Source organism: Myodes glareolus, chromosome 13 (genome assembly GCF_982192425.1).
Source record: "Myodes glareolus chromosome 13, mMyoGla1.1, whole genome shotgun sequence".
NCBI lineage: Eukaryota > Metazoa > Chordata > Mammalia > Rodentia > Cricetidae > Myodes > Myodes glareolus.
The window spans coordinates 74,989,237-75,005,905 of record NC_142038.1 but is presented as its reverse complement, the minus strand read 5'-3'; the positions used below and the strand labels follow the sequence as shown (position 1 = coordinate 75,005,905).

General features: G+C 48.8%; 1 protein-coding gene across 4 annotated transcripts in view; it reads left to right on the top strand.

The window, feature by feature from the left end:
- Positions 1–16,669, top strand: part of Cables1 (Cdk5 and Abl enzyme substrate 1) — a 100,965-nt gene that overhangs the window by 72,977 nt on the left and 11,319 nt on the right. For all 4 annotated transcript variants that reach the window (XM_085676317.2, XM_085676318.2, XM_085676316.2 and 1 more), the window contains 3 exons: positions 8,581–8,677; positions 9,927–10,083; positions 11,292–11,395. In XM_085676317.2, coding sequence (XP_085532443.1) covers positions 8,581–8,677; positions 9,927–10,083; positions 11,292–11,395 — 358 coding nt within the window. The remainder of the gene's footprint in view (positions 1–8,580; positions 8,678–9,926; positions 10,084–11,291; positions 11,396–16,669) is intronic.

Here is a 16,669-nt window from a genome sequence, read left to right as displayed (position 1 = left end):
CAGGAGTGGAACCTCTAGGTGCCGCAAAGGATTTGTGGAGTTAGATATAGACATGGAAGAAATGGTGATGGAAGCTGGAATGACCTCGGAGAAAGAAGGCCAGAGCAGATCAGAGAGGAAGGTAGAATACTGCAAATTTGACCTTTTAAACAGTTGGTTAAGGGTCAGTCCCAAGCCAGGAAACCAAGAGAGAGACTCCCCCCTGGCCTTTTGCTCAGATGAGTTTGTACTTCAAACCTCTGGCTTGTATTTCGAGGCTGGCTCACTTCCATTAGAGGCTGAAAGGGTGTAGTGTGGCCAATCCCCCTTTATAACATTGCATTCATTAGGAAGGTGCATTCTGGTTCCAGACTGACCGCGCAGAGGGTTTTAGAGCACAATGCACTAGAGTGAGATTGTTGGCAGAATGTGAAGGGTTATCCCAGCACTGTTTCCATGCTAAAGGTGTTGCATCTGTGCCCTGAAATATGCAGACATCAGTGGGTGATTCTGCCTAGGCATCTGACCAGAAAGAAGAAAGTAAGAATGACACGGTGGTTGATTTGCTATTTGGAGCTATTTGGAAAAACAAGCTAGATGATTCCTGCCAAACCAGAGTCTATGATACACTGTGTGGATGCGGAGCCATTTGTGTGACAGTCCTTAGTTGAGCAGTAGGTACTGGATCCACCATCTACAAACTCAGCGGGAGGCAGATTGCTCAGTGGGGTGCAAGGTGTCTTTGGGGGTATGTCCTATATTGTCAACAGCTTCCACATGGTGTTTGTGTCCTTAGCTTTTGGCATGAGGCAATCAGATGAGGTCATCTGCTTAGGTCCATTTCCTGATAACTGGTCATTCTGTGACACAGAACAAATTCTATTCTTAGAGAGCTGTCAAGCCTAAATGCACTGCCTGGTCTGGAGCCCGTCCCCTCCTCTCCACCTACTCGCCCCAGAAACATCTCTTTTCCAAACTGTTTCTTTCCTCACACCAAGCGTATTCCCACACAGCGACCGATTCTGCATGATCTAACGGGTGAATCATGCCATTATCCGGCTGTTTGCAAGAGTTGCCTTTAGACAGAATTTGGTATAAGCTCCTTTAAGACCTCTTCATTGTCTGCCAGTCGCCTTTCTGGGGATGACTTTCCCGTGATGTGCAGAGTCTTAGAAGCCAAGATTTCTCAGCTAAAAGCTGCCTTTGATTTCACTTCTTTTTCTGTCTGTTGTGGCCTTTGTTCATTGACTTTGAACTTCGGTGGTATAACTCCGCCTCCATGCGAGCGAGAGAAACTGATCCAGGATGTCCACTGCACTTGTTAGCTCTGTAACTGACAAATACTAGATATGATGAACTTACGAAAAGGAAAAGGTTAATAGGTTTATGGTTTTAGAAGTTTCAGTCTGGGGCTGGGGGAGAGGAGGGGGAGGGCATACATAAAGACCTGAGTTCGATTCCTGGCACCCACATGAGAAAGCCATGGAGCAGTGGCACATATTTGAAATCCTGTTGCTGGAGAGGCAGACAAGTGGATCCTTGGGCTCTGTAGCCAGGGAGCCTAGTCTATTAGGCAAGGTCCAGGCCAGTGAGGCGCTGCCTCAAGAGGGTGCATCGCTCCCGGGAACAACATACAAAGCTGTCTTGTGGCTTCCACACATATACACACCCTCACATACATGTACATGCACCTACACATTTTCAGTCCATGTTTCATTCACCACAGGTGCTGGAACTGAGTCATGGACCTTATGATAGAGACACGGGGGGTAGGAGTTTTCTCACTAGGGCCACCTCCTAACCTAAGTCCTCTATTGGGCCCTCCTAGGTACTCCTCCACCAGGTGAGGGAGCAAGCCATTTAGCACTTGACCTTTGAGGGGACAAACTACAGCAGACTACAAATGGGGCTTCCTGACAGTGCACCTGTGTCCTGGAGTCCCACGGTGTGTGGTCTCTTAATTAAGACTCGCTCACAAGGGGTATTTCCTTTCCGAGTCCGGTTTTCAGAGCTCTGCTTTCTCCTGGTCTCTTCTTTTTGAAGGGCTTAGAAATCCTGTTAATATTTAATTAGCCCTTAAATTATTTACACATCCAAGTGTTTGAGCCATTGTTGTCCTTTAAAGAGCAAGTCACTGGGTGGTGCTCCCAGCTGGTGCTCCCAGCTGCTCTGTGAGTCTGAACTTAAGACACCATTAGAGATGTCACCATGGGCAGAGGTCAGGACAGCCAACTCTTAGAAGCAGAAAGCCTTGGAAAGTCCCTAACTGGATCACACATGCTTTTCCCCATCTTCTTTCCAGGTGTAAGTATTCAATTGTTTATTTTTAAAGTATTATTGTGGGGGAGTGTATGTGATGTGGGGATGCATGTATGTGGGGGTCAGAGGTTAACTTCGTGCAGGTGATTCTCCGCTACCTTTCCATGTGTCCTGGGGATCACACTAGCTCAGCTGGTTTGCATTGCGTCCACCATTACACACTGATTTGCAGTCATATTTTTTTTAGATTGGGTCATTGATATTTGCCTCCAAGGGAAAGAAAGGACTCTGAACTTCTCTTCTGATAGGGAACCCTGTTTTCCTACCAAGATCAGTTCTGAGCATTAATGATAGCCAGCTGAGCCTTTTAGAAAACACAGAGTTGGAAGCTGGCTATGCAGAGGTTAATAGGGGAGGGGTGCATAACCTTTGAGAACATGATAATGTAGGTTGACAGGTGGCTTTGATCAGGTGACTCAGCAGTGATGGAATGTGATGAGCTGGCTTTGTACTGTCGCCGCTGAGGCTAAGACTGGGGTCCAGGGGCTGTCCTGCTGTTTACTCAGAGGACTCAGGGCTGTGGCACAGTGCTGTGAAGGGCGCTGTAGCCCCAGATGAACCAACCTGGGTTTTTTAAGCATGTAACTGCCGCTGGCTGTCTCCCCGAACATGCTTTCCTCTCCTGTTATAACCCCCTCTCATCTTGCCTCAGCCCCACCCTGGCCCTGTCTCTATCCCCCGCCCCATTCCCCAACTGACCAGTTCCATGGTTGGTCTTCACCCTGCATTTGCAAACTGTTCAAGTTTGTTTAGTCTGAGAGTTGAGCTGAGTGGGAAAGCTGAGCTAAGCTGCAGTGTCCCCTGGGGCTGGGGCGACAAGGAATTAGAACCTGAAGTTGTCCGTGGCTCTTCACCAGTGCTTTGTGATTCCCATGGAAGTAAGATGTTCTCCTACAACCTCATAAGCCATATTTGTCCCTGGGCAAAAGTACAACACTTGAGCCTTAATATGTGCAAAGCTGGAATACCCCAAGCAGGACTTGAACTTGCCATGCTTTTAAAGACAGGTACTCCTATGCAGGCCTGGTACCTACCCCTGCCTCCAAGTTCTGGGATTAATGGCATACGCCACCATGCACACTGCCTTTTTGATTTTTAAGAGAAGTTACAGTCTCAGTAAATTAACATTTGAACCTTACATATATCTGGGATTAAAAGAAGATCCTAGGCTTCTCAGAAAACGTGCGGCTTGAATCTGCTTTTAATGGCTTCATTCAGCCGTTGCTCTGTGTTGCTGTCCATACTGTGAGTTTACAGCTGGCGGTGAGTGAGTCCCGTTATATTTTTAATCACATTTTATGAGATTTTAGAACAATGGTCTTAGAAAACACTAATATTTTATCCCTACTCTAGTGGGACTTTTGGTTAATTTTTTTTTCACTGGATATTCCTTTTAAAGCTTGTCTTTGGGTGCATCAATGCAACTCACAGTTCCTTTCTGCAGGCGCTTCCAGTCACTCAGCCTCCTGAGAGAGCAGCCAGCAACACCCAAGGCTCTATTAACTCACACATGAGGTCAAGGCAGTTATCTGTAATATTAGGGAGCCCATTGTGAAATTGCTGTTATTATGCCAGTCAAGTATGGCTTCAATGGCAATTTCCCACATCCATGCTAATGTCAGGTTTCAGTGACATTTATTGGAGCACTTAGTGGGAAAAACCCAACCCAGAGAAGATGGATGGCCAGCATCCTTCTGCTTTCAGACGCTGGCTATTGTTGCTACCTACAGATTCAGGAAAGGAAACGGATACATGCCTGAGGATGTAGTTCAGCTGGGAGAATATTCGCCTAACACGTGCAAAGTCCTGGGTTCAATCCCTAGCACCACAGACGACTGGGCACAGTGGCACGTGCCTGTGGCCCCTGTCCCAACACCACAGATGGCTGGACACAGTGACACGTGCCTGTGGCCCCTGTCCCAACACCACAGATGGCTGGACACAGTGGCACGTGCCTGTGGCCCCCGGTCCTTAGGAGGTAAAAACAGAAGGACCAGAAGTTCAAGATACTTTTCTGCTGCTTAGTGAGTTTCAAGGCCAGCCTGGGCCTTGAAATCAAATCCTAAAAAGGAAAAGCCAAATTCAGTGATGATCAGAAATGTCATGAGTGAACTGTTTTCTGGATCTGACCCTTGAGGCATATATGTGCATGGGCTCTTAACTCACGCCCAAGAGCCAACCTGAAGGAATGCACAGAAACCTGCACCCCAAACATCACAAAGTCACGATCTAGAGTGGCTGGCATATGTGTGTACCAGATACAGCTGAAAAGATGCTTTTGTCCTCCCTCACCTCCCTTTCCAGTCTCCATGACTATACAAAGAAAGGTGCAGGGCAGTGCTCTCAACCTTGCTAATGCTGTGACCCTTTAATACAGTTCCTCATGTTGTGGTGACCCCCAACCATAAAATTACTTCATTGCTACTTTCATTCTGTTATGAATCTTAATGTAAATATCCAATATGCAGGCTATCTGATATGTGACCCCTATGAAAGGGTCATTCAAGCCCCAAAGGAATTGCTACTTATAGGTTGAAAGCCTAAGGGGATTTTGTAATGACTAGGACCTGGGGGCCACACACTGGTCATTGCTTACTAATGTGCCCTGACACTGCCAACAGTCTACTACAGCCCCCCATAGCCCCTCCAGTATGCCTGTGCCACCTGCACTGTGGGTTACTACAACCCCATGGCCCCTCCAGTATGCCCTGGGCCACTTGTAGCTGTGAGTTTTGTTGTACTGATAGAATGCCAAACAAGAAGACCCCGAGGTCACCATTTCCTCTCCATTGATGGTCACCTAGCTGTTCTCATTGTTCTTTCTGCCTCCTCAGAGAACTCTTGTTTGAAAGGTAAACATCCCTGAGGCTACAGACAGCAAATGGCCAGGCTACTTTGGGGAAAGAAATGGGGAGACCAGATCTACATGAATAAACACATTATCATGGAAGTTACCAATGAATGGAAGCCACAGTCCTGACAGGAAAGGACTACGAGTTAGCCCCGTATGGTAGCCACTAGCCACCAATGGCTATTTACATTAAGCTGATTAAAATTTCATACAGTTGATATGGGCATGGTGGTGGTACATACCTCTAACTCCACACTCTGGGAACTGAAGCTGGAGGATCATGGACTAGCATAGGCTATAGAGTGAGACTCTTTCTCCCTTTCACCTCTCCCCCCCCCACACACACACACATTCATACAACTGAAAAATGATATGGGATGTCCTTCTGTATATATCTTGATTGTATTGGTTGATGAATAAAGCTGTTTCGGCCAGTAGCTTAGCAGAGCAAAGACAGGCGGGAAATCTGAACAGAGACAGTGAGAGTAGTGAAGTCGAGGCTATGCCATGTAGCTGCTGAAGGAGAAAGATGCCAGAACATTGCCGGTAAGCCACCTCATGGTGATGCATAGATTAATAGAAATGGGTTAATTTAAGATGTAGGAGCTAGCTAGGAGTATACCTGAGCCATTGACCAAACAGTATTATAATTATATAGTATCTGTGTGATTATTCAGGTCTGGAGGGGCCAGAAAACGAAAGCACAGTCTCCATGTGTAGAAAAATTAGCTTTCTTAGCCAGATCGTAGTTCATATGTGGCCAGTGACCACTGTGTGAGACCGTGCAGATGGAGAACATGAACTGGTCCGTCCTGAATCATATCTGACCCAAGGCATAGTTGAAGGTTCATCTTTATATTACTCTCTCACCCAGCTTGACCCTGGCCAAGTCACAGCGAATATTCAATTAGAAGGTAAAATGACATAGTGGGAAGCGGGGGGGGAGGGGGGGACGGTAACACCAGCAGGTCACATGAATTCACACATGCGGGGAAGCCTAGGGTGGAGCCTAGCCTGATCTCTGTGGAACCAAGTGTCCCTGGACACTTGGACAATTTCCTGGGTCCATGAATCTGTGATTCTCTACACTGGGATTGTGGGTCTGCTCCTGGGAGGAATCCTGTGTGAAGTGTAGTTTTGTTATAGCTTTATTTCCCTTGTGGGGTGTGGGAAGAGGCATGGCTGGCTTGCCCTGTCCACTGTGTTGTGTGCGTCTAATAACTGACTGGAGTCAGGCTGTCCTGAGGACTCAGGCGGCTGAAAGGCCTGATGGGAGCCACACAGCACCACAGGCAGCCACACCATCACTGGCAAATGCCTTAACTTCTTTACCAAAAGATACGTGCAGATGGACAAGACATAAAACACTCCTGTAGGCCCCTGCACACAGGTGGCTTTGAAATTTACTCCTCTGGTTCTTCTTGCCCTCATACCCTCAGAAGATGGTACCTACCTTTCTATTAATGTCAGCCTTCAAGTTTTTAATGGTACGCATGCTGCCCCCTCCAATATGGAGGCCATGGTACAATTGTGATTGATTTTGAGAATCACTGTAGGTAGCTCATGTGCCGGCAGATCAGTCAGGTGATGTTTCTCTGGGGTTGACTAGTTCCAGGGGACCCAGTGGCCTCTGTCGGCACTGATTTCTCTTTCCCTAGCATGCTCTGTCCTCCTAGCGACCAGTTCAAAGTCAGCAGAGGAGCTCTGAAAAGCCACACACATAATCCTGGATACCCTAGCCCTCAAGGAGGGTGGTCCTTATCAGAGAGGACATCACAGAAGGACTTCGATACACATGAAAGCAGTTGCCTTGCCTAGAACATTCTTGAAGTCCTCATTTGGATGACTTGTGCCTCCTTTTTACATTTTTTTGTTTGGTTGGTTTGATTTGGTTTTTCGAGATGGTTTCTCTGTAGCTTTGGAGCCTGTCTTGGCACTAGCTCTGTAGACCAGGCTGGCCTCAAACTCACAGAGATCTGCTTGTCTCTGCCTGGGATTAAAGGCGTGCACCACTACCACCCAGCTCCTATTTTGAGTCTTCTATGCTATACTCCCAAACTTGGAAGGCAAGCTTGATGTTGGGAATTACATACATGAGGTCTTGGAGAAGTATTTATAATGTTCATTGGGGGGAGGGAGAGATGAGGGGAAGGGAGCGGACCCTATAAACTGAGAATTCTAAGATTTGTTTACTTTTGTCCTGTGACTTTGATATCATTTTGAGCGTGGTGAACTATCTCCTCTCAAGAAAATGGCTCTAAGAATGTAGTGCGCCTAGGTAGCACCAGCCTAGGTGTGCTGGCTGATTCTGAAGACCGTCCCAGGCTATCCTTGGCAGGCCCACAGATCAAAGCAGTGACAGCTGAGCCCGAGGTGTTTGCTTTCCTGTGCTGGAAGTGGCATCCTTTCCCTTCTCTTCCGCTCATCACTCCCCAGCCCTTTTCTTCTTCCTGGGTTACCATCGGCCTTTCCATATGGCTTCTCTTGCTGATTCTCAGAAGTCTCCATCCGGGTCCCATGGTGAGTCATACTGCCAGTCTAAAGTGGCCTTCACCAGCAAGCACTGTATCTGACAGAAGCTGGAAGGCAGGACCAGACATGGCTGCAGCCTAGAGCCCTGGGGTGTCACAGCCTAGAGCCCTGGGGTGTCAGAGAAAGCCCAGGACGCCCTGCTCCGTCCTGTCCTGACTAACACAGGATGCCCGTACGACTGCCGTAGGTAGTCAGAATGGCACTAGGTGACTCTGGAGGGGCTCATCCTTTGACACCGTGAGTAATTCTACCTGGATGTAGTCACAGTGACCCTGTCTTGCATCTCCAGGGTGGTGTTAAGTGTCAGGAAGAACATTATATAAAGACTCACTCCCCACAACGTGCTGTCTTGGTGGCCTCGACAAGCCTCAATTTCCTCCTCTGTAAAATAGGTTAATGGTAATAGAATCCCCAAACATGTGATGGTGAAAGGCTGTGCTGTTGGAAGGCTCCTTGTTATTACTGGGTTTCCCTTTCATGAGAGGACACGCACTGCTACGGAGCTTGGCCTAGCGACTGTGGCACTGACCCTTTCATTGCTAGTCAGCACCAAGTAACTGGATTTTTCGCAGCTGACAAAGAGTGACAAGGAGAGGTGATCTTGGTAACTTCAAAAAGAAGCCAAGATCCCAAGAGACACACTGTTCACCAGGAAAGCCTGCATGTCTCAAAACACAGGTCATGTTGAGGATGTTGGTAACCAAGGGTTTCTGAGCCCGCTTCCTCCTCCCGTGTTCTGTTCATTCGGACCTCACATACACTGAAGGCGGTACGCGAGAGCGACCCCCGGAGAAAGGCAGAGAAACCGTATTTCACAGAGTGACTGTGCTGTTCTATACAGTGAGTGTCACTTTTTGGGAAACACACACAAGCATTTCCTCTTGGCTTGTCCTTCCTAGGGACCTGAAATTGGATGGAGGGAGGCAGTCATCAGGGGCCATGAGCCTGAAGGAGATCGTTGGCCTTGATGGTGTGGAGCTGGGTGCTGATGGGAAGGTAAGGTTTCCAGAATCCGACACAAGGCCCAGGATGCAACACAGAGAGCTAGGGTGTAAGACTTACTTGCAAGGTTGCACCACGTCACTGCAATTCTGCCAGTGTGCAGGCAGAAACGCGAGTCAGTAACTCAGCAGAGGCCTGGCAGGAGGTCCCGAAGTATGTGCATTTCTCTGCTAACACTGTTTGCAGATGATTGTGCAATACTCACACATGAGCACACATCCACATGCCAGGATGGGGTGATGGTTCGCCTATCTATGAACTGGAGGTGCTGGTGAGCAATATTCCAACCACTAGTGAAGTTTTGTCTCCTGAGCCCAGGAAGCCCGGAGCACCTCAGCCCAGCCCAGTGGCCACTAAACCGTGGTCAGTTTGCTGGCCCACTAAACAGGCACATTCCTCTTTCACCCACAGTACTGTGAGCTGTTGTATGCTGACCTCTGGTACTAGGTAATAGGTCGTCTCCGTACAACCTCCAAAAGCCGGCACTCCTGGCAGAAGCTCCCAGTGTGCCTGCCGGTGAGCAGTCCTCACCTCAGGGCAGCTGTCACCTCTGTGTCCGAGACACAGTCGCTAGTCCAGGCTGTATGTGGGGTGCGTGCTCATCTTCACCCTAAAGGGTGAGTGTGCACCGAGGAAGGAGGAAGGTTGGGATCGAGCGGAGGGTCACAGCCAGCACCTTCAGGGATGTGCGAGAGGAGCCAGAAGTCCTTATCAGAGACTCCTGAGGCCTGGTGTATCCTGAATCCTCTCCTGGATTATAAGATACCTTGTACGTGGCATAACATTCCAGCACATTCTGAGATGTCACCTTATTGTCTGGCACGTGAACATTTCGGCCACCCACCATGGTAGACAGACCGGATGGGATCAGTTAAACTACACAGTTCAGAATCTGTTCAGGTGAGGTTTGGGTATGAAAGTGGCACCAATTTGGCAAAAATGAATACCAAACAAGTTGTCTTTTTCTTTGTTTTGTTTTATTTTTTGAGACAGGGTCTCTCTATGTAGACCAGGCTGCCTTGAAACTCAGAGAAATTGTCTGCCTTTGCTTCGAGAGTGCTGGGATTAAAGATGGACCCACCAGGCCGGGATACCAGTTGCATTTTTCCAGTCCCATTAGATTCCAGAATTGCGTGTGTTTTGAAAAGCAAACCTGATCTTAGAGTAGCAACAGAGCTTGGCAGGAAGACAAGCTGGCCTCCCCAGGCATAACCACCGCTCTGTGTTTGTTCTTCCCTTTTAGACCGTGTCCTATACCCAGTTCCTATTGCCCACCAATGCCTTCGGAACCCGGAGAAATACCATAGACTCCACCTCCTCCTTCTCCCAGTTCCGGAATCTGAGCCACCGCAGCCTCTCCATAGGCCGGGCCAGCAGCACCCAGGGGAGCCTTGACACAGGTAATGTTAGCTCAGAGGGTCTGGTGACTTGTGACAGGAGGTGCCTCAGTTTACAGTACAACTGGTCCACGGGTGAGGTGAGGCGGGCAGGCACCGGGTATGAGCTCAGGCCACACAGGCTCAAACACACACAGAAGACCTTTCTCTTAATTAGCTGCTCTGTTACCAGCGCCCAGGGCCTACCGACGTGGGGGAAGCCGAAGCCGTTGCTCTCTCCCAGCCTTCCAGCTCCGTATGCATCTGTATCTGGAGTGCAGGGCTGGGTGAGCGTTTCTGTCGCCCACAGTTAAGAACTGGGATGACTTTTGAAGGATGAGCTGCACATTCCATGTTTGCACATACAAGGATGGAAACTCTTAGCGAAATTCCAGGGGAGGGTCTAGGAAATGTGGCACTTTGCCAGCCACAGAAACATGAGGGCCTGAGTTCAGATCCTTGGCAGCCATGTAAAAGGCAAGCACTAAGGAGACAGACAGGCAGACCCACGAGTGTTGCTGGTCACTAGTCTGGCAGTATTGGTGAACTCAAGGTTCAGTGAAAGACCTTGTCTCAAAGATGATAAAAAAGTGATTGAGAGAAACATTGTATCAACCTCTGGTCTCCACACACACACTTGAATACCTGCACACAGACTTACAAACTCTTACATGCACTTACACACACTAACCCTAACCCACACATGAAATTCCAAGTGAAGGTGAAATTCCCTAGGTCAGTCTGCCCCTGTCCCAATTCCCCATCACCTACAAAAGTCATTTGTGTCTGCGTTTCCTAGTGGCTATCACGGCTGGGACCTGATTCACACACAGCAGCCTGTCCGGAAACATTTACCCAGGTCATGGCCCCAAAGGTCACCGATGAGCTTAGCAGTTCTCCCTGAGGCTGGTCTAGGACCATTGTGCTGTGACCTACAAGAGCCCAGGGCACATGCTGTGTCAAGCTTTGTGTTCTTCTGGCTCAGGGAAATGACCACATAATTTACTAACAGCAAAACTTCAGAATGGTAAGAATTGGCCAGTCTTTTTGTAAGTGTGTGGATATACCTCATTGCCAAGTAGAGGCGGTCCCTAGACATTAGAGCCATTGGTGTGACTCTGAGACAGTGGCCCTGAAGCCGCCTGTCTTCAATAACTGTCCTCAGCATTTTCCCAGCAGCCTCAGCCTCAAGGAGTCTGGAGCCCCTAATTACCATTGTTTGTGCTCTTCAGGAAGTGACCTGGGAGACTTTTTGGACTATGACCCAAATCTCCTGGACGACCCCCAGTGGCCTTGTGGCAAGCACAAGCGAGTCCTGACTTTCCCTTCGTACATGGTGAGTGGTACCTGCTGACTGGCTGGCGGGTTTGTTAGTGCTACAGCATCCTGCAGAGGCCTGGGGAGGTCTCTGGACTTTGCACCTGGGACATTCTATTGAGTTCTCTAATCAGAGTTACAGAGTTCTTGTTAACTGGCCTAGGAATGCCACTTAGAGAGAGGCTGAGGAGGTTGGGTTCAGTGGACATGGAAGCTACCACCTAGCTTTAGAGACCTTCCCTTCTGAGAAGGGCATGCCAGAATACACACCCCAGACTCCACCAGGGAAGGGCCTGACCTTTCCTTGGGAGCACCAAGTTCAAGCTGAGCTGTGTTTGGATCACCTCAGTGACTGTAAGTCTCCACAACACCCCAAATCACGGGTAAGTAGGATACAGGTGTTACAAGCAACACTGTTCTTCCTGTGACTTCCTGGTTTTCCTTTGTGTAATTTTGATGATACAGTCTGGCTGACTACCTTCCCTACCGTGGCAGGTTCTGGTAGAGCTGCCTAATTGCTGGAAGCAGGAAAGAGTCTACTATGCAGAGGAATGGATTGACCAGGCCTGTCAATAACAGCATCAGCAGAGGGAACATCTGCCCAGATCCCTGCCTCTCTGTGCCTTCTGCATCCCAAGGCACTTCCTCCCCTGGCTCACTCTAACTCCTTATTTGAGAAGCCCTACCCTCAGCATTAATCCCAAGGATTCTCACCGAGGTCTTTTGCATCTACAGATGCCAAGGAGCAAAACAACTCCAAGTCCTCAAAAGTTGCCTGCGTTTGTGTGTTTAGAGTTTAGAACCCCTGGTCAGCACTGGGCCTTTGCCGGTTACTATCAGTGTTTGTAGTCAGAGCCCTGCTGTGTCATATTGGGTAGAATGCACTTTCAAAGTCATTTAATTTAAAGTGACCACTGTCCTCACTTTTAACTACTTACCCCTCAGACCCCTCAGCTCCTAACATGGTTGTGTAGAGGTGGGGATTGTTGGGTTTAAATGTTCACAGGTTTGTTTGTTTCTGTCCCATGCCCTGTTCATTCAAGGAACAAAGCAAGACTCATTCACCTCAGTGATCAAAGTGACAACCCAGTGACAGAATCCTGTGCCTTGTGCCAAAGGAACCACCGAGGAGTTGCTGTTTTCAGTGTGGCCCACTGTGTCTATGGATGGCCACTTTGTTAACTAATTTGGGCAGAAAACTTGCTCAGAACCCCAGGGAGACCCTTTGCTATTGGCAGGAAGTGGGGTGCTGAGCCCCTGGCTCCTAAGTTGGGATCTGCTCGCTGATTTCGCCTACCTGTTTCTGAATGGCCTGTCTCTGTGCCGTCAGCAGTGGGGGCTAAGGGCAGGGTATGAGGACCATTCTCTGACTAGAAGATTAACAGATGTCTAGAGGTTTGAGAGAGTATGAAGGTGTACTGCTTGTGACTGATGGTGGGGTCCTGCAGGGGACTCCCCTAAGGAGATGTTGTCTTGTGGCAGCACCGACTTCCCTTTGACAAGAATGGCAGGTTCCAGATCCCATATACCTCCTTATTTTATCGTGAGCTTTGAAGTTATGGCCCCAGTCTGTGCAGACACAGATGACACAGATGATTTGCCCCCCTTGGACACTTGGATGACTTTCCAAGTGAGAGTATGTGTCCAGCCCTCCTCCTCCTGTGTTCCCAAGTGGGTCATTTTTCATGTGCTGACGCTGGGCTTCCAGGAAGAGTCTATGTTTTACAGAATGCCATCATTCTTCAGCTCCATCCTAGTCCAAGCTGTGAGGCTTCTCTCCATCTATTCTGGTACTTTTGATTTAAAAAAAAAAACAAAAAAAAAAAACAGGACATCCATTTTTTTGTCTTATCAGTTAAATTGTTGACAATGTGTGACAAACAGCTTCAGGCCAGCTTCTGCAACTCAGAGGAGCCTATAGCCTACAGGGATTTAGATTGATCTCCTAGAAACTAGAGTGTAGGATTCTTTCTTTTCACAGGTTTGCCTGACTTTTGTATGCTGGGGAGCAAATCTAGAATTTGCTCATTTAGCAAATGTAGTTGCCACCCTACTATGTGCGTCCTTGTTTATTGGAGAACCAACCATCCAAAGTCTCCTCTCATCGGCCTTAGAATGAGAGGGAAAGCCCAGCAGCAAGCAAGGAAGCAAATGACTGTGGTCATGAGGAGGGTGTGGAAGATGCCGTCCTGGAAAAGTGATAGGAGTTGACAAGGGGGGATCAGAGGTGGGTTCCCTGTGGAAGGCAGGGATGTGTGCAGAGTGGAGGTGAGACAGTAGAGTGACGAGCCTGCATCTGTAATAGGCTGGTGGTTCCCAAGAGGGACAGTAAGTGTTGGAGTTAATTGAGCAGTTGCTGAAGGGCCCTCAGTAGAAACCTGAGGCCCATGAGGAGGAACCGCACCCTGCCAGCCATCCCATCAGGTGGATGCCAGGTCTCTGAGGCTGGCTCTGCTGTCTGCTGGCCCCAGCGCTTCCTCCTGCCACTTCTGCCAGCTCAGGGGAGCAAGGGACCAGCAACCTCTGGATCCTGCTGTCTCAGCATCATCTTCTCAGACCACAATTCTGTCTAAACCAGTGGAGAACCCAAGCCTGAGGCCTTGGGACTGTGTGTCATGGGATTTCAGGCCCCATTAAAGCCATTTTAAGTGTGTAATCTCATGAATTCTGTCACTGACCTTTGGTCCCAATATAGATCGAGTCTGTTTCTCTAATTCCCCATCTCCACTAAGGCCACCACTCTTCTGACTTCTGGAACTTTGTTTAGATTTTCACCTATCCTGGAAGTTTGTGACAATGGAATTAGAAGCAATACACTCTCTTTAGTCTGTTGTTCACAAACTTGGTGTTAGTGAAACTCACCCACAGAGTTATATTTAATTGCTGAACAGTGCCAGATGAACATAGTTTACCCATTCTCTCACTGATGGCCACCTAGTTGTCTCTGGCGTAAGGCTATCATTGAAAACCGCTGCCGTCAGTATTTCTGTATGTGACTTTTTGTGGGCATGGATTTCTTTTTCCCCTGGATAAGTCCCTATGGGTGGACATTCAGTATCAGCCATCCAGGCTGTAGATGGATAGATGCTGTTCCAGGTGATGTGTCGAAGAGCCACTTGTCACTGACGGCCTGTTGGAAGGGTCCACAGGAGAAGTCCCTCACTTCCAGAGTGGAAGTGGCCCTAAGGTGACCTTGCACTCTCTTTCACTTTTGTATTTTTAATTGATGACCCAGTAGGTCACTCTTACACTCAGCCACCACGAAGAGGCAACAGCTAGATGTTGAACTTGAAACCTCCCAGGGCAAGTATGGAAACCACAGTGCTGCTGCACCTGTGGTTCAGCCTGCAAACTTCTAGAAGGTGACCACAGAACACGAAAGCACGTCATAAAAGGAGACCACAAACCATGAAAGCACGTCAAGCTGCTTGGCTGCGTGCAGGCTCTTGCCGGGCATTAGCTAACGTCCAGCCCGAGGACCGTGCTTCCTGTGCCCTACACTGCCTGCTCCATAATTGAGTTTCACTGGCGAGTGGTTCTTTATCCTTAGAACCTGGCAGCTTGTACTGGCAGTGGTTGGTTTCATTATTACCTGGTTTCCTTTCTCCTTTTATGGGTGTGAAAAGCAATTAAGGAGAGATTATGAGAAAGAACTGAGCTAAGGTCAACAAAATTAACCCTGACGAATGGATTGGTAAGTTCTTTTCTTCCCTTATTCTGCTCTGACATAAAAAACTGACAGACATCCTTGATGATGTCTATAGATACTCACATCTCAACAGAATACCTGGTAGATGGGTCTCTGGTGAAACTCTTCTTATTCCATTTACTTACTAGCAACATCCTGGTCCTCTGGCAAGCCCACAACATCCTGGTCCTCTGGCAAGCCCACAACATCCTGGTCCTCTGGCAAGCCCACAACATCCTAATCCTCTGGCAAGCCCACAGCATCCTGGTCCTCTGGCAAGCCCACAGCATCCTTGCTTCACCCTTAAGCTGTAGAAATATATGTTAGGATTCTATTTTCCAATACACTATGAAATGCTAAGCAGTGGGAAATGGAGGACTCAGTATAAAGCTTCATTTGGCCTGCCTTGCTTGGTGCTTGGTGGCTGGACTCTGCCCCCACCTCCATAGACAGAATTATTCTTGTTGCTTGTTTTCATTAAGAATTATACTGGTGGCTTAGGTGCCTATCCGGTTGCAGAATATCCAAGATGTGAAGCATTTGCTGCCCATCAGATGTCTGACAGCGGACACGCTGTGTCTGTGTGAGCCGCACTCTGCTTCCTTCGAGGCTCCAGGGTTGGGAATCCCAGGCGTAGACTTGGCCTCCAGCTTACCCCTATCGTCATCCTTCTCCTTATCGGTCACTGTTGTCTCCAGTAAGCGGATTCAATGCACGGGATAGCGGAAGTGCCCACTGCTGTTGGTCAGATGGATTTTGTCCCCAGCACCCCACCTAATACCCTGAACAAGTAGAACGTCCACTCTCCACCGCTCCCCTCAACTGAGGATGCTCATGGCTCTCGGACAAGTGCAGTCAAAGCAGAACTGGGCACTGATGTTTGCAGGACTGGAAGGGGCTGCCCAGATCACTGCCTGCTACTGTTCCTTCCTCTTAAGGCACTCTGGGGAAACTGAGGCAGCCTCACTTCCTTGGAATGTTTCCACGAGGGTAAGGGTGAATTTTGGCCCCAAGAGACAGTAGCAGAGTGGACAGCATGCCTGCCTCTGTTCAGAGCTGCTTGTGAGGATGCTCAGACTCTAAGCCCTCGAGGAAGGAGGCCAGAGCTTCAGCCACCTGTTAGCTTCTAACATCCTACCGTTCTCCAGTATCATTACTGAGGCATATGGCTCCCTCCCCTCCGCCACTGCACTCCAGGGGTCTCTCTTCACTCTATCATAGCTGGTGTGGCTGAGTGGAGTCCAAGTTCACCTCCTTAGACTTCCCTCCTTCATAAGTCAAGGTGGAGTAACTATAAAAAGCAGTGTACCCCAATGTCAGCTGTAGGCCTCTCATCTTTTTCTGGGCCTTCTCTCTCTCGCTCTCTCTCCCCCTTCTCCCTGTTCCTGCCTCTGGTGAGGACCACGCTCCTTTGTGAATCACAAAGTTGTCTTTGGGATGGGGTTCCTCCCGTCAGCTGACCCTCCTCTTTTCCTTTACGCAGCTGAGTGCACACTACTTCCTGCAGCCAGAAAGCTGCAAGCAGGTGCTTCCAGGGACCTCACTGTGGGTACTTGATTGGGAATGTGAGTGACGAGGGCCAGAGCTGCCCGTCCATCCTGCAGC